General features: G+C 36.3%; 6 protein-coding genes and 1 non-coding gene across 11 annotated transcripts; 3 read left to right on the top strand and 4 right to left on the bottom strand.

Annotated features, from left to right (window-relative positions):
- Positions 1-452: 452 nt before the first annotated feature.
- cycp3;1 (cyclin p3;1) lies at positions 453-1554 on the bottom strand. Its single transcript, NM_130072.3, has 2 exons — positions 1103-1554; positions 453-1015 (listed from the first exon to the last, which is right to left on the bottom strand). The coding sequence occupies exons 1-2, from the start codon at positions 1492-1494 to the stop codon at positions 739-741; spliced, it is 669 nt and encodes a 222-aa protein (NP_182034.1). The 5' UTR covers positions 1495-1554; the 3' UTR covers positions 453-738.
- A 3175-nt stretch (positions 1555-4729) lies between these two features.
- SEC61 BETA (Preprotein translocase Sec, Sec61-beta subunit protein) lies at positions 4730-6208 on the top strand. 4 transcript variants are annotated; one of them, NM_001084592.2, is made up of 2 exons: positions 4730-4990; positions 5707-6208. In NM_001084592.2, the coding sequence occupies exon 2, from the start codon at positions 5726-5728 to the stop codon at positions 5972-5974; it is 249 nt and encodes an 82-aa protein (NP_001078061.1). In that variant the 5' UTR covers positions 4730-4990; positions 5707-5725; the 3' UTR covers positions 5975-6208. The 4 variants fall into 4 exon arrangements, with proteins under 4 accessions (NP_001078061.1, NP_001031540.1, NP_182033.1 ...); NM_001036463.2 differs by having other exon boundaries at positions 5689-6208; NM_130071.4 differs by having other exon boundaries at positions 4923-4990; positions 5711-6100.
- Positions 6209-6308: 100 nt separating this feature from the next.
- AT2G45060 (alanine-tRNA ligase) lies at positions 6309-8891 on the top strand. Its single transcript, NM_130070.2, has 9 exons — positions 6309-6763; positions 6893-6959; positions 7042-7119; positions 7210-7262; positions 7354-7437; positions 7886-7938; positions 8029-8093; positions 8217-8275; positions 8419-8891. The coding sequence occupies exons 1-9, from the start codon at positions 6494-6496 to the stop codon at positions 8506-8508; spliced, it is 819 nt and encodes a 272-aa protein (NP_566034.1). The 5' UTR covers positions 6309-6493; the 3' UTR covers positions 8509-8891.
- A 163-nt stretch (positions 8892-9054) lies between these two features.
- On the bottom strand, positions 9055-10485 carry GATA2 (GATA transcription factor 2). Its single transcript, NM_130069.3, has 2 exons — positions 10009-10485; positions 9055-9915 (listed from the first exon to the last, which is right to left on the bottom strand). The coding sequence occupies exons 1-2, from the start codon at positions 10222-10224 to the stop codon at positions 9337-9339; spliced, it is 795 nt and encodes a 264-aa protein (NP_182031.1). The 5' UTR covers positions 10225-10485; the 3' UTR covers positions 9055-9336.
- Positions 10486-14236: 3751 nt separating this feature from the next.
- AT2G45040 (Matrixin family protein) lies at positions 14237-15682 on the bottom strand. Its single transcript, NM_130068.3, has one exon. The coding sequence runs from the start codon at positions 15487-15489 to the stop codon at positions 14461-14463; it is 1029 nt and encodes a 342-aa protein (NP_182030.1). The 5' UTR covers positions 15490-15682; the 3' UTR covers positions 14237-14460.
- A 529-nt stretch (positions 15683-16211) lies between these two features.
- Positions 16212-20991, bottom strand: AT2G45030 (Translation elongation factor EFG/EF2 protein). Its single transcript, NM_130067.3, has 18 exons — positions 20370-20991; positions 20003-20224; positions 19783-19904; positions 19540-19690; positions 19166-19237; positions 18931-19026; positions 18778-18866; positions 18581-18647; positions 18293-18331; positions 18128-18188; positions 17911-18020; positions 17740-17814; positions 17572-17640; positions 17357-17478; positions 17148-17273; positions 16811-17032; positions 16660-16720; positions 16212-16584 (listed from the first exon to the last, which is right to left on the bottom strand). Exons 1-18 carry the CDS (start codon positions 20769-20771, stop codon positions 16426-16428), a joined length of 2265 nt encoding a protein of 754 aa, NP_182029.1. The 5' UTR covers positions 20772-20991; the 3' UTR covers positions 16212-16425.
- Positions 20992-21008: 17 nt separating this feature from the next.
- On the top strand, positions 21009-23026 carry AT2G45023. Of its 2 annotated transcripts, none has more exons than NR_143774.1 (4): positions 21009-21417; positions 21784-21852; positions 22003-22087; positions 22437-23026. It is a non-coding gene; the product is annotated as an other RNA (non-coding RNA). The 2 variants fall into 2 exon arrangements; NR_143775.1 differs by having other exon boundaries at positions 22017-22087; positions 22437-22669.
- The last annotated feature ends 102 nt before the right edge of the window (positions 23027-23128 follow it).

Genomic DNA, 23128 nt, shown 5'->3' with positions numbered 1-23128 from the left:
GAGTTCAAACGATTTTATTGTAACAATTTTTGACAATCTTTGAAATATATATTTCCTACTATTGTTGACAAGTAATATCTTTTGAACTATTATTTTTCTGAATAAAGACAGTCTTTAAACTATTTATTTTCTAAATAAAGACAATCGGTGATCTCACTCATTTATGAACTGTGATAGTGTTTTTTCCTGTTTCAACATCTTTGCAAGGTAGAAAATGTAAATACTTGTGTTTGCTTTGCTAGTTAAAATGTCAAATTTAAAACAAGAAAAATACAAAACACCAAAATTTGTTTGATTATGAGTTGAACATGATTTTATAGCAATCTCTAATGAATTGACAAATCCATTATGAGAAACCACACGGACCATAAACGAACACCTTAATCCATGGATATCTATAGTGTCCGAAACCGATGTTATTAGTTCACATGTCTAAGAAACTATTAGATGACAAAAAAATAAATCTATTACATGACAAAAGAACAGATTAAACATAGATTTTGCATATCTCCTTGAAATTTCAACTGATACATAGAATAGAATCTACAATGCTGATACATCATACATACATACATACAACTTCAGTCTCTATACTGTCTCTCTATTTACATTTCAAGAAAACAACAACCAAAAAGACAAAAAAAAGAAAAACCAACCGACAAGGTAATCAGAAAGTCAAAGGCCCTCCTCAAAAGCAAAACGACAAAAAAAAAAAAAAAAAACAGAGTTCTTCGTGGACTACAACATGATTCGAGAAAATTGATGGTGATGATGATGTTTAGGGTCTTGAACAATTTGTCTAGATTTGATTTCCTCAGCGCAACGCAATGCTTTTTCGATCTGATAACCTCCTCCAATACTCACTTCTCTTTCTAGATGACAACAGTAACTCTCGAACACACTCACATTCACATGCAACTTAAATCCCATCAAGAACAAGAACTCCAGTTCCAAATTGTTCAAATCTTCTGTCTCTAATCCTCCTACTTTCGCAAAGTACGAGTTTTTGTAGTTCCTGTAAGAAACAAAGATGAAGAAAATGAGTTGAATAAAAACAGAGGATTTTTTATTCAAACTTTGTTTTGAAGGTAATTTAACTTACATATCTTCGACGTATTTGGAAGCGATCATGATAGTTGTGATAAGGAGACGATGTACATTGGTAAGACTGATTCTGAAACCTTGGTTATTCTGACAGAACCGGTCAATGTATACATAAGCCACGACGTAAACCGATGGACCGGCTTTGGTATACCGGAAAATTCTCTCTAGGTATGATTGAATAGTCATATCAGGAATCTCCCGGCAATCAAAGACACGTGTCTTACCAAAACCACCGTAGCTCCGGCTGATTCTCTCGTTCCTAGCTAAAGTTCGTTCGATCAGAGACGAGAGAACAGAGATGACTAGAGGTACTGTGTTGGAATCATCTTGGTAAGAGTAAGAGTAGAGGTCTGATCGGAGCTTCCTTGGAGAAATCGCTAGGGAATCCATTGATCGGAGAAACTTTATGGGAGTTTAAAGAAATGAGAATGAAAATGGAAAGAGGTTTTGAGAGGCTTTTTATATACAGTAGTCAAGAGGATGGAGAAGAGTAGCTTTCCAATGTAGGGCAACTTCCTCACCTCTTCTTTATTTGAAAATGTTTTTGTTTAATGTTTATAAGTTACTACTAACTATAGTGTGTGTGTGTGTGTACTGAATATTTAATAGTATTCAAACATAGCTCGTGCAAACTACGAAAGTTCAGGTTTTATTTTGAAACGTAACTGTATCTCAGATTTGAATCTCTTTCGTCTAGATAAAGCAATTTAATTTTCACCTACTATTAGAAATAAACGTTTTTAGAAAGTCTGTTCTTAAAAGCTTTTGTTGGTTTTAAATACAAGCTCAACCAAATGGTAGTGACTTGGTGGTCAAAAATATATGGTGTCAATTTGTTTTTTCCATTTTCGATTCTCATTCAATGTCGAAATTCTTTCATTTTCGTTAGCTCAGTTGAAATAATATCATATTTTAGGTTTTTAAAATTTTAGTGAATAATCTACTCCGGTTGATTTTGATCTAGATTACCCTTTGCAGTAAAAAAAAGGAACACAAAACAAAATCATCAGTAATGAAATAATAATAATGTAGTTGACGATTTTAATTATTTTTAAAACATTTAGAGTGAGAGGATACAGAATTTTATAATATGGAATTTTATCGAAAAGAGAATCGACATAGGTTTTTGGAGTCATATGGAAGCTGTAGAGAAGTTACTAAAATAAGTAATTAATTATTATTCAAGCCGAGTAAACAAAAAAGAAAACAAATGTGTAAGTGCAACAGCTAAGCTTCTGGTTAGATTTTCCATATTTTATTCACATTGATATTTCAAATGAACAAAACTACAAAATTAAAATCTCAGCTTATAATTAAATAATTTAAACAAAGAAGACTCCGCCGACAGTTCTCTGTAGAAGACGGTGAAGACTGAAGAGAGGTAGAGAGATGTGAACTCTCATTATCGGTGAAACTCTCTGGTGGAGCCGGAGGGTTTTAGCCTTTAGGATTGTGCCCACTCCATGTTATACTATTTTTATAATTTATCAAGTGGTTTTAAACAATGCGTGTCACTGTTTAAGACACACGTGTGAATTTCGTCAACGTCGAGCGTTGTGAGTTTCGAAAGATCCACAAGGATCACTACTCACACGCGTGGAGGTTCCATCAAAGCCAACGCACACAAACATTTATTTCTTTCAATTATACTTTACCCGTACATCAATTTTTCTTTTAATACACCAAATTACCAAATGTGCAGTTTCTTGTAAAACAAACTTCGGTGGGTAATTTTTGTAAGAAAATGGTGTTATATATAATTAACTTTGAATGTACGATTATATACTCAAGCTGATTGTAGAAAATGGTGTGACGTTCATGTTCCTCTGTCCGACCCCATACAATGTGCAACACGAAATTGTTTATTCATAACTGAAAATTTCTAAAAATTATGTTACTAAAGAAGTTTAATACTTGTAACGGATAGAGAAAACTAATTCGTTTGCAGATAGACTAATTCATCATTCTAAAATTCTGATAATATAATGCCCAATGGGATGGACAAAATAAAGACAACTTATTGTATACCAACTATAAGCCGTATTAATGAGCAAAAACTATTCGCATTAGATGGTAGTTCGTTTTTAAAAATGAATTAAACCATGATCCGCATACCAATTAGTCCCCCTTACAATACAACCATTAAAATATCTAGAATAACTGTCTGATGTGGTTGCACAAATAAAATAACAATGATTTTTTTGTTAGAAAGGTGTATGATTACGAATGCTAATAATAGCAGTGAGATTTCACTATCTTCGTCGGGCGATTTAAAACGAAATAAATACGTTCCTATTCATATTTTCCCATCCTTGCGTTGCGTATCTGCTCGACAACTGCAACTCAAACTAAAGAAATGATAGTACAAGTTCTGATATCTAAGCTACAACTCCAACATGATAAGCTTGATGTATTTATCATCGTGTGGTGAAGAATAATAAAGTAAAGAAAAAAAGAATAGATGAATCTGGAGGGACAAAATAAAGTACCAAGTAATAAATTGAGATAACCACCGCCACCGCACGAATACGTTTGATATTAAATGCCAAAAAAGGGACCCCGTTTTGATTTTTCTTACACACAAAATATCGTCCCGTCAAAAATAATTTACTATTTCATCATTGCTTCCCTGATTCATTTTTTTTTTTTTGGTATTTATTTGTCTCTCCCCCACTTTATTTATAAGATTTAACATCATATCTTTTCCTTAATATTCATGGCAATGATATATCATTGTCATTTTAAAAGTAAGAGTATATACTATATAGTGTGAACATCATTCTACCAAAAATGCATATGAGAAACAATCTTTATTTCAAATGATCAATAAACATAACAAGTATTTTTGAATACGGAAAACTAATCTCTCTATTATACAAAAAATAACATTAACCAACATCAAACTTAGACATGGTTTTAATAAATCACTGCTTTTTGGGGATATATAAAATAAAAATACACAGCATTGATTGAAAGGAACACATGAATGAATGAAATAAGATTTTGGAAATGATCGATATGTACGAAGGTAAAAAAAACAGTATACATTTGTCGAGTCTGTGACCGTACACAAAATGTCAGGCTCCATAACCTTATGCCCGATAGAAATGTATCATTACACTCTCTGATTCACATATCTGTCTCCATCTCGAGATTCGTGTTTCAGATCTAATACATTAATGTCTACGTACTTTTGTTCGTACGTACGAATTCGATACGAAACTTCTTTCATGATTCGTATCCCAATTCCCAACCTTACTTACTTTTCTCCAAATTATTAGTCATTAACAACTAAATCACCTTATAATCAAAACTCATATGGAAACAATGATGTGGACCTAATTTCGGTTGGAAGATATTTTGTTTATCTGGCTTAGATTTTGTCCTTTGATTTAGGGAATCAAAAGAAAGTCATAAACATTAATTTTGCCTGTAAAATCACACATTTCAGATTTGTTCTCGTATGACCTACAAATAAAGTATATGATTACACAATCAATCTTTAGATTCAAGAACTTTGTCCCTACTTCATTATATTCAGCTAACATTTCTTTTTAATTCTCTGTCGTGCGAAAGGTTGTTGACAATATAAATGATATATGTACTTGTACGCGTAATGCTGCTAATACATTTTAATTTGGGCTTCTTCTGGGCCTTAATATTTGGGCTTTAAATAAGTTATCTCTCCCACTTACGCATGTAAACACAGCTCTGATAATTACGCTGAGGTGGCATTTTTTAATTGGCTAATGCATTAAGAGATGCGTGGCGAGAAATTTCCCCTCCTATAAAAATTGTTGAAGAGTCCGGTCAACTCCGAAAGTCTTCAAATCTCTCCGTCACGAATCGTTCTCTCGTCGTCATCAAAATCTGTTAGCCGAATCAGGTGAGCCCTTTGTTATTTTTGTTGTTTATGATCTGGATCTCTGTTGATTGAGGAAATTGGTAGATCTATGGATTTGTTAGATGAGCGTGTGCGTAGATCTGAAAATGAGATCTCGATGTTGAATCTGAATCGCGGCTGGTATACGATTCCCGATCTGGATACGATTCAACATGCATAGCATCTGAGAATTTTACATAGAATTTTGCATGTTCAATTTTTGTCTCGCTGATTTGAGAATTTTAGGATTGCTTCATCTAATTTAGTTTTGTTGACTCGATGCTGAAATTAGTTTTCTGCGTTTGAGAGTTTCGAATCTTCCATCTCCTGAAAATGCAGCTCAAACTCATATAGTATATGTCAAATTGAAACAAGTTTTTTCAATTACGTTTCTAAGAACTCTTGCTAACCAGAACAGGATTGTACCAAGTAATTTACATGATTAAACCTGAATTTGTACTGATTTGAGCTTACGGATAAATGGAAACAATGTGATAGTAGTATATAAATTTGGGTATACGTAGTTGCCTTGTGGGAAGCAAATCTTTTACCAGAGGTTTCTAGTATCATATAGAATGTATGACCATGGAAAACTAAACATGAGCTTAATGGTGTTTAGATGTCTCCTATTATTTCATTTGCTTAATAATTCTCTGTTTTTTTTTATATATGATCGCTCTTTTGCTTCCGATTTCCTAAAGGCCAACCATTATTCTCAGATAGAGAAAAGAAGAAAGAATGGTGGGAAGTGGAGCTCCACAGAGAGGAAGTGCAGCTGCAACTGCAAGCATGCGTAGGAGGAAGCCGACCAGCGGTGCTGGTGGAGGAGGTGCCTCTGGTGGTGCAGCCGGATCCATGCTTCAGTTCTACACCGATGACGCACCTGGTCTCAAGATCTCCCCCAATGTTGTTCTTATCATGAGCATCGGTTTCATTGCTTTCGTCGCTGTGCTTCATGTTATGGGCAAGCTCTACTTTGTCAAATGATGACAAAGATAATAGTTGAAGACAATGCCACCCTAAGTGACTGCTAGTGATCCAAATATTATACAGTGGTTTCAAGTTAATGTTTTAATTTTGTGGTTTATTACCAGAGTATAAACGATCTTTCACAATTCCAGTTTCTTTACATTCAAATTTTCAATATTCTTCACACATATTATAGGCATGAGCTTTTTATACATCTCACAAATGACAATGAGTACTATTATCACCTTTTTAACTTTAAAAAAATTCAATTGTTGATAGCATAACACACTCATAGTCAATGGTCTTGAGTGAAATAACTAATCTATTAACCATAACTAATCTATAAAAGTCTCTGGCGTTTATTGAACAATTAAGAAATAGATGGGAAATGTTGGAGATAAACTAAACTTTTCAGGGTCTTAGTTGTCAATCTGAAACGGGGCCCGATTAAATTATACTCGGGTCATTCTTTTGTCCACCGGGTTTTTCTTCAGAACTTGAGCGAAGGAGGTCGCGATATTGGAGAGATCTTTTCTAATGGCAGCGTTGGGAGAATCATCATCCTCAGAGATGGACAACGCGAAATCGCCGGAGATTCAACAATCTTCGCCAGTGCATCCGCCGGAGTATCAGAAGATCGCAACGACGACGGTGGAAAATGCGGCTTCCTGGATCGATGATGCGTTGCGTCAGGCGCTTGTTTACCAGAAGACGATCACGGAGACGGTGGATTCTACCATTGACGCCTCCAAAGCTCGATTGTCTCAGATTCGAGATACTTCTGTAGCTCACACGAGCCAAACCATCGTAAGCTAACTACAACCTCCTAATTTTCATTGGAATCCAAAGGGAATCTGAAATTCACAGCATCTACTCTCTATGTCATCCGTGTGATTGTTTATCCTCTCACGAAATCGAGGTTTCGGTATATTATAGGATTCTCTTCGAGACATTGCTTCTGAGTATAACGTTTACGAGCAAATGGTGTTTGGGAAGATCAAAGGTCTGCTCTACCTTTGGTGGCTACCTCTATGTTGTTGTGCTTTTTTTCTCTTAGCTCATATGTTTGTCAATCTTGTATGTAGATGGTGTGAATGTTGCTGCATCTCATCCGCTAATATCAGGCACCTTAGCTTTTGGAGTTGGGATTTTTGCTCTGAAAAGTACGTTTTCTGGATATTCTTTTAATCTCCCTAGAGTTTCAATCGCCTAGAATGTTATGAACTGTAGTGATTGCTCTTGTTTGTTTGCAGAGACCAGAAGATTTGTATATTACAATACTGTACGCATGTTTGTTAGTGAAGAGGTCAGTGTTGTATACAACATCGTTGAATTATAAATTGGTCTCTCTGTGGTTAAATATGTTCTTGAAACTTGACAGTATGTTTTGGATTCAGGCTTTGCTTTCTAGAGCAGATCTTAAAGTAAAAGAGTTGCGACAATCAATGGATCGTCTTAAAGCCGAGAGTGAAAAGTTAGAGGTAAGCCTCTTCTTTTGTTTTAATGAGTTGTTCTGTTCGACATGAGGTTGACGTTTGTGGAGAAGACTGCCTATGTTATGCGTTTAGTTAGCTATATTACTCTCTTTCGGTTTTGCTTCAACATCCCTTTATTTTGAAATAGAATGTGTGGCATTTAGGATGAAAATTGAAAGGGGTTAGGTTTCGACCAGAGAAATTTCTATATAGCCTTATTCAGTGGATATGGATGAATGCTTCTACTTTCGCAGGCATATAGCCTTTCACGGTTGAAGTAATTTAGTGCAAGGATATTCTTGAGTCTAACTCTTTCTTAACCCTAGTCAATAGATATATAGTTATATACCCTCCAACTAATAGTCAATGGTCTTGAGTGAAAGTAGTCTATTAGAAGCAGGTATTGGATTACGGTTTTTGAATTCTTAACAATTTTTAACTTTCATTGCTTCAGAGAGTTGCAACTGTGGCAGAAGAGGAATTCATTAGAGGAAGGATGAAACTCAGGTTTATGATCCAGACAAATTACAACATCTGTATATTGGATTTATATATCAACATGAATATTATGTTAACTTTCTTCATCTTCTTACACAGGCAAGCAGGCAAACAAATCAGAGGTGCGATCAGCTCAGCTTATAAGATTGAAAAGCAAGCAGCAGGTACACCTTTCTGTGCTATCATGCTACAGTTTGTGAAACCAAAAATATGCATAGAACAGAAGAAGAAAACTTTCGCCGTAACAAAGCTTATCGACTTAGACCATGATCATTTTTTATTTACAGGTTTGAAAGATGTACTAAAAGAACTGCCAACGAGAGAAGCTTCTCGATTCCGCACTCAAGTAAGTGTTACTTGTCTTTTGGCTCTTATAGGTAGAGTATAGGAGCTGGGATCTAGAGTTAGAAGCTGAACTTGGTTGGAATAAATTTAACAACCATTTTATATACATTGTATAATGGAGATATCTCAATTGTTCAACCTCAGATATCGAAGCGTGCTTCTGAAGTGAAGCAAGAGAGAAACGCTTTGACAAAGGAAGTGAACAAGATCAGCAATTATGGTATCTCCGTATGAGGCAAACCAAACCCCATTTTCGAGTTACGAATTTCTTTACTCTTGAGGTTCTTCTTTAGATGATGGAGCAAAATTACACAATAATAATGTCTACAACATGATTCAAACTCTTTTTTTTTTTTTTTTTGGTTTCGTGTCAAATGCTAAAGATGTAATCTCTTGTTGTCTTCGGTTTTCAAGGGTTTCGTTCATTGGCGATAGTTAGTACTTAGTAATACAAGTTCATGATGATGTTGTCATGTTTAAGTCTCCCATCCATGAAGGTGTATTTTTAAATCCAATTTTCCCTTTTGAATTTAAACTGAAAATCAAACCTTATATGATCAGTTTTGTTGATTAGAGTATAATGTAAACCGAACCTTAAATCACAATTTCGTAAACCGGAATTAGGACCCCAATTTTTGATCGAAACGTGAAGTCGAAATAAGGGTGCAAGTGGATAATATATATAACTCGGAAGTCTGAACACTGACGCCGTTTAGTGTAAGCGGAAATTAATGAAGCTTTTTCTGATTTCATGCTTCAGTAAATGATTAAATCATTTGCAAATATTTAAAGAAAACAAAATTGAAGGATGAAGTAAATAACGTAGGAGAAAAGGCAAAGCCCAAAGATATAATTTTTTTTTAATAATTAACAATTAAATGAGGTTTGATTTTCCAACGTTCACTAAAAATTTTAGGCTCCCGTCGTCGTCGGTCACGTGATTAACGCCGCTAGGATCGCGACACGTCATCATCACGTGACGTTACCCAAAACCCAACCCCAAGAACCAAAAAGAAAAACAAAAAAAAGAGTGACGACGGACGAGGCAGTGAAAAGTGAAAACTAAAACGGGTGGTGGTGGTGATGAAGTTGAACTTGTTGTGGTTGTCTCATAACTTCTTTCTGCCGTCGAAGCTCCATCACTTTCCGGTGAGAGTTTGAATGCTGAGTCAAAACAAAAGTAGGACTCGAAGCCGGTCTATATTCCGGTACAAGTCTACCGGATTTAAACCGGACTCCACAAGCGTTACATAGTGTTTTAGGTCCAAGTGGTCCTGTCCTCCACTGTGGCGTTTTCTCCGATGCACAGTGAGTACATCTCCTCATTCCTCCTCCTTCCGTAGTCTCCGATGACGATGACTGATGTCTTCCTCCTCCTCCTCCTCCTCCGCCGGATTGTTCTTTCTTTGGCTTGAATTTGGCGGCGGAGTGAAGCTGCTGATGCTCGGATTCCAGTGGCATCGGAGACCATGTTCCGGCGAAAGGAGCAGGAGCTCTTGATCGTTTGCTTCTTGGTTTCCCCGGAAAGGAAGTTTCAGTTTTGACAGAAGTCATAGTTCCTCCTAATGGATTCGCCGGAAAATCAGCGAAAGAATCGTCCACGAATTGCGAAAGCCATTCAAGATGAGCTGCGTCATCACTCTGCACACAAAAAATACAACAAAAATCAAAACACAATCTTTATTTCAAAGTCGAAACTTTGATTGGAGAAAGAGAGAGGGAGAGAGATTATACGGGAACGCAAATGTCGTGGAGGAAGGAGTGATGATCGGCGGAGGAAGGGAGATGGTGGTGGTGGAAACTAGGGTTTTGAGGAGGAGGGAAAGAAGAAGAGGAAGTAGCGGCGGTGGAACCACCGGAAGAAGAAGCGGAGAAGATGTCTTCGTTGGAGAAATCAAGAAGGTCGTCGATTCGAAGTAAGTCTGGTGAAGATAAGCCATAGACGTCCATTGTTATAGATTATGATTGAGTGGTATTGTTCTCTCTTGCAGACGAAGACTCTGACTCTGTCTCTCTCTCTTTCTCACTCTCTGTGTGACTGGTTAGAGTCTTTAATAGGGGAGATAACGAGAGAGAGAGAGGGCAAGAGAACGTGCAGAGAGAGTGACCATGCACCGTGAGTGACCGACTCGACCTTATTCACTTCTCTCTTCTTTATTTATTTTTTAATTTATCATCCACTTTTATCTATAAGAAGAAGAGAGTTAAAACTTTGCACCTACTGAGCTATTGAAATGTTCAAAAACTTATACTACACGGATGAATAGAGTTAGTGTAAACTCACTTATATTTATACAAATTGTTATTAAGAACTACACAAATTAATTCACTATAAGAGTTACAAAACTATGTGAGTTTTGTGGAGGAATAGAGTGTTTTTGATATTTTTTTTATGTGTTTATAGTATATAGCAATGTTATATGGCCAACTAATCGAAGTGAAAATAATCGAACAAGAAAACTCGAGTTTTACATGTCATATGACTAACTTTCAACTGCTAGTTCACCATGAGTTGATTTTGAAAAAAAAAAAAAAATGATAATTGATTAGCTAATATTGTATGTTTCACCTTCATTCTCCTGATTTCTTCAAAATAAAATTTAACTAGGAAACACACGTTTTAATGTATGAGTAACTCTATTCAGTAATAGGGAATTCATCTAAACAATCATATTTGTTGTCAATTTATTTAACTTGTTTTAACATATAGAATCTTGTGTTATCGCATTGAGCTAGAAAATTATGATATGGAAAGCAATTTTTTTTCCAACCAGCAAATAGAGTTATATCCATGATCGATCGTTTAAAACTTACATATTTTGTTTTTTCTTATAATTACAAAAAGATATTCAGTCAACATATATATACGTCTCTTTCATTGCTTCTGTACTATATATTATGTACATATTATTTACTTATTTAGTGGGTCTATCTATCTATTTCCCTGTGCTCTTTTTCTTTCAAATAATCATACGCATGTCCGTATATGAAACTTTGTTCGTTGGCTAGTGGCTACCACAGCGTTTGCTACAATATCATTTCTATATATGTACACAAACTACAATTGACGTACAATTTGCATTGCTCCATCGCCTCCAGTTAATGCGTATACTATACATATAGTTAGTTATAACTAAGCTGCAAAATAAACTAAAGTTATAGCAAAATAAGGTTAATTAGCGAAATAATACACGTATATGCTGCAGAGTGCAGACGAATAATGGAAGAGGGCCGATTTGTCTGATTTTTTTTTTGTTTTTTTTTTGACGAGTACAAGAGTTGTTCGGCGGATAAACTATTAGTTAAGCTAATTTCACTACCCTCTCCCTTTTTTTTTCCAAATATACATAGGCATAACACATGCTTCATGGTAAGTACCGACAATTTTAGTTATTGACATATCCACACAAGTTCTAAAGATAAATTGTTTTCATCTTATACGAAAATAAAATAAACGAATGTAAAAAGGAAAAGTTAATATAGCCACGTGGCTCCATGTGGGGGCCATAAAATTGTAAAGAAGAAGAATATTAGAGGATGCATTAAAAATAAGTTAATAACAAAAGAGTAATACCAAATATAAAACCAATTGAATATTTCAGGAAATGAACCTCATATGATATGCAAGTAATATAAACCTACATGTATATGAATTTTTATATGTTTGAACTGAATATGTTGTGCAACACCGTGCAAGTTCCCTAAAAATGAGAAATTAATTACTATTGATTTGCACGAAAAAACGTAATCTATTCCCGTTATTTTAAGAATCTACACAAAACTTAACGAAATACTATTGAGTTTAATTAAAGAAAATGAGAAAGAAACGGGCCGTGTCGTGTGACGCTTGCTAGGGTTTTGATCACATTGAGAAAAAACAATTTAATTTATAACAAAATATTTGAGTTATGTGAAATCATATACTAATGTATTTTTTTAGTTTGTTACTAAACAAAGTGACTCCCCACAAGGACCCAACCCCACTGCACATTCAACATTAATTAAACACGATGGCACGGAACGAGAGGTACCCATATGAGAGATATTTGTTTTTTATATTTATTTTTCACTTACTACCGACAGTGTCTTTTCCAGCTGTCACCTTCTTCTTGGCTCAGAAGGTTCACTTTCTAAATTCCATGTACTCAAATTTACTATTTATACCATAATTTACCAAACCAAAATTTAGCTATTTGCTGCAATAATATATGATCATTCCCTCCAAAAAAATATCAAAAGAGAGAAAATAATAATAGAAGGAAAGTACATTGACGTACGGTGGCACTAACTTCTCTTTAGCCTCTCTCTTTCAATCACAGTCTCTTGTTTTGGTCTTATTTGACAAAAGAAAATTGTATAGTTTTTAAAAATTGACTTATGGATTTGATACTCCCAAATGTTGTAGTCTCGTGACTCTAGTAGTGTGCAAGTGACCAGTGACCACTAAGAACGCTCGTTACTGGCATATATTCATATTAATATATATGTCATTATTGATAATACTATATGCTTAAACTTTTTTTTTTGGTTTATTCTTTTGATTTTTTGTTTCTTGAATCACGTGACGTGACAGAGGACGGTGATCCCAAAGTAAACAGCAAGAACACGTGCGGCCTCATGTGCCCATAATGACACCGAATATTATTATATGAGTTTTTCTCAACAACACTCGATATTTTTTTTTCCAAGTCAATTTTTAGAAGAAAATAAAGTTATACTCCATAGAAAGATAATAAAAAGGAGACGTTTTTTTGGTTTAGATAATAAGCTCTTCTGACGAATAACATGCAAAGATGATAGACCATATGCTCTTCCTTTATCCCTCTTGTCTCCTTCTTTAATATTTATAATTTTCAAATGTTTACTCGAAATTATTTACATTCATCTAATTAATTACTCATTTTTTCAAGGAAAACTCAATAATGCTAATGTCAATTGGTTTAATGGTTTTGTTCTATGTATGGAGTTTTCATTCTAAGTCTTCACTCTTACGTACCTTATTGGTTCCAGTTATAGCGATACATATTGATGAATGCCGACTTAAATGGATAAATAGAGACGAAAACAAAATTAGCGTACATACTATAAAATAAGATAACGTTAACGTATAAGAGATGTGTCTTTGTGAAAAATACAAAATATAGTCGTTAAGCAATAATTTGTTCAAATGAACAAGATCCTGCACCCCAAATGCTGGGAACCAATGAAGCTAAAGACGATGAACTTCATTTTTCTTACTTCAATATGAGAAATTAGACAGAAGAAAAAGTGATCTACATAGATATTGTCTCAGCCAATAAAAATCAACCATGAACAGATGAACTTGAATATTTTTTTTTTTTACATACATAAGAACTATAAAAAGTAGTGTAAAATCTATCCATACAACCAAACTGCTATTTAATTTGTAGATATTTTGTTAGAAGACATCAAACACTACAATTACATAAAGCCGAATAAGCCTCAAACTTCGGTATAAATTACTTACGTGTAACCAAAGACAAGTTTGGTAAATTTATCTTTTCAAACGATCGACAATTGCAGTAGTCTTTAAATAGGGTCTTAAACTATTCCTCTGAACAATTATTATGAATTATAATATAACCAACAACCCAAAAATGATAGAGAAGAGAAGGAAAGCGATTCAACCAGGCCGTACCGTTAATATGATTATGGGCCGTGGAGCCTACTTTCTTTTCAATGCGACAACGACAATTGGGGATAGATATGTATATCCAAAGAAAATGTGTCGGATGTCTTCAATTCTTTAAAATATAATCCTAATAAGTTACTCTGAATAAAAAGAAAATAGTATTTTCATTTGTCATTTTCCGGTTAAAACTTGTCTGACAATATCCGGTCTTAAGAATCCTCTGGTGTGTCTTTTGTGTTACTTCTTTCAAGAAAAAAAAAAAAAAAAAGTATAACTGAAGTGAGCTTGAAAATTCCAAGAGCATAGGCCAACGAATTGTGTTGCTCTGAACTGGGTTCTTCGTTTAATACATTAGCATTCTATTGGGCCGTATAACTTGAAGCCCAATCTAATATAAACTAAAAAAGAACATGGTATTATTCTAAACAGAAACATAGGATTAGACTACTACTTTGAACAACAAATTCATGCGTCTGTATGATTCTATACGTTTTCGGATTTCTTGTATAAAGAAAATTATCTAAGTCTACGAACTACCAATTAAGAAAACAGAGAGCGATAACAGTACTCAAAGTCGAATAGATCATTCCTTGAGACCGTATCCTCGAACCATCGGCTAGATTTGTCGAAGTTTCCGACGCAAGTAAACTATTTAACGTGAAATTAGGGTTTGTTCCGTACAAAGACTGTACTCCAACGACGTCGTCCATATTCAAATTCACTTTCTTACTTCTTGGCTTTAAAGTTGGATACATAGCCGCGTCTTTCACCGAGCTATGTCCTAATCCAAGCACGTGACCGATCTCGTGCACCGCCACAGATTCCAAATCGACGGCCACACTAGATTTTTCCTCATCGAAATCTACGGCCCACGTCTCTGCTTTGTCTAGATGAAGCCTACCGTTTTCCGGAGAGAAAGTGTGTGCTAAAACACCTAAAACGCCGTCGAACGGTTCTCCGTCGCCGTGATCTCCGTTGAAGAATCCGATCTTGATGTCGGCGATGACGTAATCCTCTGTTTCGATGAAGGATACTGGGATCACCGAAGCCCACTTGCCGAAAGCGCGTCGGAACACGCGCCGTATGTCAGTTGGTGCTAAGTAAGGAGTTAGGTTCTCCTGCGAGAAGGCGTACGTGAGTTTCAGTGGGACGTCTCTTGTCCACCTGGGCCGTCCGGGGAAGTACACGTATTTTTTTCCTGTGTGAAACGGTGCCGTTTTGGGTTCCACGTCATCAGGGAACCCACATCTTGGTAATAGAATCTGTGACAACGTGTCGGAATCCGGTTTACCGGTTATTGGTAGACCGAGATTTTTCTGGTAACGAACGAGAGCTTGTTCGAACGAAACGTCGTCGGATTCTTTGTTTTGTGGGAGGTAACCGTACTGTTGGAGGTGACGTTTGATTTCCGGTATAGAGACGTCAGGGGATGGGTTGGTCGTAAATTGAGATGGATTTCGAGCTTCGATAATTTGTTGGTTATGGAGATTGAGATAGAGAAGGAAGAAGGAGAAGATGGTTGTGAAGGGTTTGCGATTGCATGGATGATGATGATGATGCATGGTGTGATGAGAAGTGAAGAGATGTTTTGTTATTTTGGATATTGAAGTTGCGTGGAGGGAAAAGCTTTGTTATAAATATGAAAAATAGTTTGGTTTAATGGGGGTTGGACCGTTTCGTTATTAAATGATTAGTGGATTGTGTTTAGTTTAGTCGCAAGTGATTAGCTAAACCAAAACACACCAAATTTGGATTCGACTTGTTGAATAAAGAAAAAAATAATATAGATGTTGACTGTTGAGTGTTGAACTTTTGAAATATTACCAAAAATTACAGTACTATCCATTGAAGAGGTTGGAACGACTTCAGTGGTCGGTATCGAGCCATCGTCTTCTCAAAAATGTTTTGGTTTAAGCATATTTCTTTCTTTGAAAACTATCCTAAGGTTGGTTTAAGAAAAGGAGAAGCAAAATTTAGATACATAGGAGTAAGAGTAACAACTAAACCGAAGGGTATAATGGTAATTATAAAGGAGATGAAGTGTCGTCATCACCAACTCCTCTTCAAGAAAACTAAAGGAGTGGCTTTGAGATGAAGTTATAAAGAAAAAGTCTGACCTCGTTCGTTAGAGACTGCTACTTCTTCTTCTATTTGACGTGAAGACGACTCTATGTCAATGATTGTTGTTTCTAACGATTTTTTGGTTGGCTTGTTTTTGACCCTATCTTACTATATAGAGAGAATTAATGTAGGAATCTGTTGTTGCGTGGAAAAAAAGAAGAAAGATATATGCTGGTTTACCATTATCAAAATGATTGGGACTGGTGGATACCAAAAAATGTGACCTACCTAATGGCCCAATAAACATAAGTGATTTTCTGACATAGCCCATTAGGCAGTTTATGTTGAGTGATTTTGATGGTTGTGTGAACCGTATAAATAAATTATGTCAACATTATGAGAAAACAAACCATAATATATTGGATTGAAGGGTTTGCTTATTCAGTAGCTTTGCTGGCGCTATAAGCATTGACGAGCTGAGCCTGGACTTCATTGGACACAGCAGAATGTTCTTTGTATTCCATCGTGAATTCTCCTTTTCCTTGTGTCATGGACCGGAGAGAAGTGGAGTAGCCAAACATGTTGTTCAAAGGCACCTGTTAATAAACACACATTACGTGTTGTTAATTACTGTTGATAAAGGAAACTTTGCTTTCTATATTGGTTCTTACATTAGCAGTGATTACTGAATCATCACCCTCTTGATCGTTTCCAACGATTATACCTTTCCTCCTGAAATTGAAACAAGTTTGACTTATTATACTAATAGGACAAGGAGAAAGAAATGGTATTGTTAAAGGGTTTAGAGTTTTTAGAGTTTACTTGTTGATGTCACCAGCAACAGTGCCCTGAAACTCTGTTGGTACTTTCAACTCGACCAGCATAACAGGTTCTAGAATCACCGGTCTAGCTGCTGTATAACACAGTCTGAATGCGTATATTGCAGCCATTTTAAACGCAAGTTCACTGGAATCTACCGCGTGTGAAGCTCCATCTGTCAATACTATTCTAAGATTCTCTACAGGGTGACCAATTAGTGAGCCCCTGCAATGGAATAGGGCGTTTCACTATCACTTACAACAACATTTCCTCAACCAAAACAAGAGAAAAAAGTAGAAATTGAGAAAGACAAAGAATTTGAGAGACCAAGATCACTCACGAGTTTGCAGCTTCTTTGAAACCTTTCTCAATTGCTGGAATAAAACCAGACGGAATTGCTTGTCCAACAATCATGTTTTCAAATTCAAACTTCTCTTTAGAGCCTGGTGGTAGCGGTTCCACGTACCTAACAATTATACACATCGTTAGGAATGGTTTAGCAGGGATCCATACCACATCATTTAGGGTCTATAAGTTTTTGATACTCACCCTGTAACTCTACCGTATTGACCTGCTCCTCCACTTTGCTTCTTATGTAAATAATCAAACTCTGCCCGCTGAGTAATAGTCTCCCTAAAATTGACACGGGGTTTGCCCACAGTCGCATCAACCTATTTGATATTTCCAAAAATAAGCAGAAATAAGGGTTTTGTCGAGAAGCAATAGAGTGAGAACATTGGGAAGGTTTAAAGTCAGGCAGGCACCTTATATTCTCTTCGCATGCGTTCAACATAGATGTCCAAATGCAATTCCCCCATACCAGAAATAATCGTCTGTCCCATGAAGGATAAATGGAAGAATCATCAATGTTAAATACTATGGGGTGAATTAAGAGAGAGGTGCTGAGAAGCAAAAGAGTTTTTAGATGATACCTGGCCACTCTCGGGATCCAAACCCACACGGAAAGTAGGATCCTCTTTCTGGAATCGATTCAATGCTTTCGAGAACTAACACCAAAAAATAGATTTCAGTTGCAAATGTTTAAAACCAGAATTGAAGGAAAAATATGTTGCTGTTTTAGCTTCAAAGTTCACAGAAGTTACCTGTCCTCCAGAATCTTTTGAAACTGGTTGAACAGCTAAGGACATAACAGGTTCAGGAACGTTCATCGATGTCATTGTGTACTTGACTGATCCATCCGTAAATGTATCACCTGATTTAGGAAAATTGACCCAACAACAAACACAATATCAGAATTTCATCCCCAGAGAAGCAAATTATGTTAAGTTCGAACAAGTACGGAAGAATATTTTACTGTACCTGATGCACACTCAATACCAAACACAGCTACAATTTGTCCAGCGTGTGCCTCTTGAATATCCTGAAAATAGAATAAAAATTTAGAATCCAGTCACATGGCACTATAGTTGCCACCACGGAGCTACCATAATGGAATCTTAAGGAGAAAAATAAACTTCAACTAACCTCCATATCATTCGAATGCATACGGACCAAGCGTGGAACCTACACCAAGAAACATTGAATAACCTTTAGGCAAAATCAAACATCACATGCACTACTTGCAAGGGTTGAGATAAAATATATGACAAAGTGGTCTGACTTTCAGACATTTTGCTTCTATGAAAAAAGTATTCATGACAGATGAGGGACAAGTAGAAAACTATACTTACTCAGTGTAATTTGGTATAAATTTATGCACAATACTTCATGGCGTTGAAAAACTCAAAGCAACACTAAGATGCAAGAACTAACCTTAATTCTCTTCCCAGTGTTGACATTTATGATAAAATCACCTTTCTTAATCACACCTTCGTAAACTCTTCATAACAACCAACAACATGAATTAGGATTCAGCATTCACCAATTTAGTCATATGACAGAAAGGCACAAAATACTTTTAATATTTAGTAAACACAGCAATATAATCAAGAGGGAGATTCAACATTTACCTCAAATATGTCAATTGACCAAAACGACCCTCCTCTAATTTGAAAGCCAGCGCCACAAGAGGTCCATCTGGAGATCCAGTCAAGGTTACCTGAAACTCAATTATTTAGAACCAGTACATTTTCTCCAGTAAAACAAAATTACAAGTTGAGTACCCTCTCTTCATTATTATTCTGGTCAAGAGCATAGTTATTGACTTCATTTGGAGAAGGGAGAAAACTGACAACACCATCTAGTAGAGGTTGTACTCCCTGCAGATTAAAAAAAAAAGGGAGCACGGCAGATGATGAAAACTTTTTAATACAGACACAAGAGGGCAAGGAGAAACGTAAGTGAATATATCATCCAAACTTGCGCATATATCATCTTTGGATTCCAAAAATCAATTACCTTGTTTTTGAATGCACTACCCATAAATACAGGAACAAACTTTTGTGCTATGGTAGCTCTACGAATAGCTTCCTGCACATATATACAGCAGACCACAAAAGTTACAGTAACAAAATGCAAGTAAAAGAGTAATAATATACAAACACGGCAATTCTTGGACGCTAGGAATGAAAGATAACACTACGAATTTAAGACAATACCTAAGGCAAGCTAGAATCCACATGTTCATTAGTCCCTTGGGATTGATATCTGTTGAGTGAAATCAACTAACTAAACATCATAAGTTGCCAACAATATCTATCTATTTTCCAGGAACCATTTGATCTATTTCACGCAAAGAATTTGCTTTCAAACCAAAATGAAAAAGAACAAACCTCAAGCTCAGCAGCAGATACAGGTTCATCATTCAGAAATTTCTCGGCGAGTACATCATCAACTTCAGAGACTGTCTCTATCAATTCTCTCCTCTTATCCCCAACCAAACCCTCCATATCAGCAGGAATATCACCAGCCACAACATTCTCACTGCAATTTATAGAAAATAAAAATGTCACAACACATACAGATGCCCCATTACAATATAAGCAAATTCTAAAAAAAAGTATTGTAACACAAACCCGCTTGATCCATGAAAGAAATAAGCTTTCACATGAATAAGGTCTATAAGACCCTGGAAATTTTCTTCTAGACCAATGGGCACTTGCACAGCTGCACTATGATGTCGAAGCTTAGCTCTTGCCTAGTGAAGTAAAAAAAAGAAGAAGTTATAACCAGTAAAGCTAAACTTGATCAAACTCATTCAATAACTAAAAATAGAATGATCATAGTTTTACACACTTGGTTCAAGACTTTCCATGGATCTGCTCCCATTCTATCAAGCTTGTTAATAAACGCAACTCTCGGGACTTCATATCTCCTCATTTGCCTATCTACCGTAATAGACTGACTCTGTACACCACCCACACTGCATAGGACTAGAATCGCACCGTCTAGTACACGTAAAGCCCTCTCCACTTCAATGGTGAAGTCAACGTGACCAGGAGTATCAATTATATTAACCTGACAACAATCATAACAACAAATTTCAAAGCTCAATGCAATAGGATTACTACACAATTAAACAACCAAGGCCAATTTTGACGAATCTGAGAAGAAATTAGAATCACAGAATCCACAAGGAAGATCTTTTTTTCTATCTCCTCACCTTGTAATCCTTCCAAGTACAGTAAGTAGCGGCTGACTGGATAGTGATACCTTTCTCTCGCTCCAAGTCCATAGAGTCCATTTTAGCGCCGACGCCATCTCTACCTCTGACTTCATGGATCTCATGGATCCGACCGGTATAGAACAGAACACGCTCAGTCAACGTAGTCTTTCCAGAGTCTATATGAGCTGAGATCCCGATGTTGCGAAGCTTGTCCATGGATTCTTTCCACCATGGCTCCTTCTCATCCTTGACCGCACGAGCAGCGGTTCCGGCGGAGAAATGACGAATCAGATGAAAATCTCCGGTTAAAAGCGCGGCAGTAGGAGATGACGCCCGTTTGTTCGACGAGAAGAGTCTCAAGAGGAGGTTAGGCGCCGGAGAAGTCGGAAACCTCGCCATGGCTTTGTATGGACGACGAGGGTTTTAGGAAAATGGGTTTGAGTCTTTTCTTTGTGAGAGAGACTTGAGGAGAGTGTGTGTGTTTGTATTATCAATTTTGGTTCAGATTCGGTTTGATAAACTTCCGGTTTAACATTTGGACCCGATGGGTTATTTGACCCGGAGTACATTTGGACCCGATGGGTTATCTTTGTCTTCTTCTTCTTTCTTTTTCTCTCTTCTAATCTCTGATTCTTCACCTTAGAGCATCTCCAATGGCTTGATATTAGAGTTCTCTCAGTGGGTTCTCAGAATAAAATTGTGAAAAATTAAATCAGAAATCGTTTTTACAGAGAGAGCTGTCTCTCTTGAGAGAAACTTTGAAAGAGAAGAGAGACGTGTACGTGTCACGTTTTGGATGTTTTGTTTGACAAAACTGAAAAAAAAAAAACGCCTGAAGGAAAATACTTTGTCAATTTCTATTTTTCGCGAAACTCTCTCGAAACCAAACGACAATGAAAACGCTGGTGATGGCGACGGAGCCGGTCGTTTGCTCCGACGATTGCGGGTTGAATTTAAGCAGTCGATATGTTGTATGAGCAGTGGTTGCGCAAGAGCAATGGTTGGGCCGGATTCATCCTTCTCGAAGGCGGTGGTCACGTCGATTGTAAGTTCTTCTAGCCTAGCCCTTTGAGGTTCTAGGTTTGTGTTAATTGATGATGGGTTTGAGTAGATGTGTTAATTGATGATGGATTTGTGTTAATTTGTGTTGAATCTCACTGGATTTGTCATATATGTTCATGTCACGTACATCTCTTGGAAGAAGATTTAATTAGTGTTTATTCAAGTTAGTATTCATTGTCTATCGCAGATTTAACTAGTGTTTCTTCAAGTTTTTCTAGCTTGATGCACGTATTTTCTCCTAGGTGTGTGTTTTATAGGAAATTGATATCCGGCACACTTAAAAGATTCATCTTTTTCTTGTTTGATGTATGAACTAGAGTGTGTTACTAATTTAAGCATTGTTGTGCAGTGAGATTACGGCAGAAGGAAGACGGGTTACACTTTATAATGGTTACCTGATTATAGTGGCTTTAAAATTGTAAGTCAAAAACACACTTTAAAATTTTCTAACTTCTGGATATAGTGGCTTTTGCTTAGAGTTTGTTGTTCAACCGATGGAAATTGTTGTCTTGATATCTGCTTTAGCTTGTAAAATGGGTCTTTGATGATGTAAGTAACTCGTGTCTAGTTTCCACTTTCCAGTGATTTGAGCTTCAACAAGCTACATGGACCAAGGTTTGACAGATGGCAATTAGCCATGACAATCGTGTAAGGTTGGTAGTTACAGAAATCTTGAAAAGAGTTCATAGTTGAATGATTTTTTCTAGTGTCTAAAAAGATCCTTATTTTCTTCTTTGATTCGTTGCTTGTTTTAATTACTTACTTGTTTGCTCTCTTATTTCATTGTGTGCTTGTTTGCTTCCTTATTTTTCTATATCTTTAGTGTTCATTATTTGGTACATTGAGCGTCTGTCAAGAAAAATTGCATTGTAACTTACAGAACCTATCATATCTATAATTGCATTGTAACTTCTCTTGTGCTCTTGGAGATTCATCAAATTGGAATCTGAGTTCTTTACACTCTACTCTGACTTTTGGCGTTGTTTTAATGGCTTCGAACAGGACTACCTCTGTGGATTGCAAGCTAGGATCCGCAAACTTGAAGAGAGGGCTCAAGGGAGAACTAAAGAAGCAGCAAAATGTTGTTGGAAACGTGTGAACTAATAATTTATTTTTTTCATGAAAACCCAATAAAGAGAGACTACTATTGGACACTGCAAAATAAAAAAAATTTAACAGAATCTCTCATCTCATCAATTTGAAAAATTTATTCTTAAAAAAATGGTGAGAGCCCATGAGTGGCTATCACATTGGGCGACGCTTCATGGAGAACCGCCTCCGAGCCTAAACGCCTTGACCACGATGGAGGATGAAGATTTGGGAGTGTGTGATTTTTTTTCCTCTGGGGAAATAAAGCTGGTCCGCAAACTCCCTGAATATGCCAAGCTTTTGGCCCTGGCGTCCCTGGAGTACTGATAGGGGATACCACCTGAGAACAGAGGCCAAACGTGGGACAATAGTCAAGCTGAGGCCTGAGGTGCAAGTAAGAAGGTCAACTTGTCCAAGGTATCAAAACAAGAAGTTTTGGATTAGTGCAGTCAACACTTTGTAAATTCATCTTTGGTTTCCTAACATCATCAGTGTTTTGAGTTTAGTCATTTGTGCGAAAATTAGTAACATTAACATTTTATAACTCATAACCTTGTATTGGATCATGATGTGATGACTACTGACAGAAAAAAATTTAGCAGATA

This window comes from Arabidopsis thaliana, chromosome 2 (assembly GCF_000001735.4).
Source record: "Arabidopsis thaliana chromosome 2, partial sequence".
NCBI classification, from domain to species: domain Eukaryota; kingdom Viridiplantae; phylum Streptophyta; class Magnoliopsida; order Brassicales; family Brassicaceae; genus Arabidopsis; species Arabidopsis thaliana.
This window is presented reverse-complemented; position numbering and strand designations above follow the sequence as displayed.

Bases quoted from the DNA above. Each gene is read 5' to 3' on its own strand.
- AT2G45060 (NM_130070.2), top strand. From the start codon at position 6,494: ATGGCAGCGTTGGGAGAATCATCATCCTCAGAGATGGACAACGCGAAA. The intron at 7,120-7,209 runs GTACGTTTTCTG...GTTTGTTTGCAG, and splicing joins TGGGATTTTTGCTCTGAAAA to AGACCAGAAGATTTGTATAT. The intron at 7,438-7,885 runs GTAAGCCTCTTC...TCATTGCTTCAG, and splicing joins CCGAGAGTGAAAAGTTAGAG to AGAGTTGCAACTGTGGCAGA.
- GATA2 (NM_130069.3), bottom strand. From the start codon at position 10,224: ATGGACGTCTATGGCTTATCTTCACCAGACTTACTTCGAATCGACGAC. The intron at 9,916-10,008 runs GTATAATCTCTC...TTTTGTGTGCAG, and splicing joins TCCACGACATTTGCGTTCCC to AGTGATGACGCAGCTCATCT.
- AT2G45040 (NM_130068.3), bottom strand. From the start codon at position 15,489: ATGCATCATCATCATCATCCATGCAATCGCAAACCCTTCACAACCATC.
- AT2G45030 (NM_130067.3), bottom strand. From the start codon at position 20,771: ATGGCGAGGTTTCCGACTTCTCCGGCGCCTAACCTCCTCTTGAGACTC. The intron at 19,238-19,539 runs GTTTGTTCTTTT...ATATATGTGCAG, and splicing joins TATCTGCTGCTGAGCTTGAG to GAAGCTATTCGTAGAGCTAC. The intron at 17,274-17,356 runs GTGAGTATCAAA...TATAATTGTTAG, and splicing joins CAATACGGTAGAGTTACAGG to GTACGTGGAACCGCTACCAC.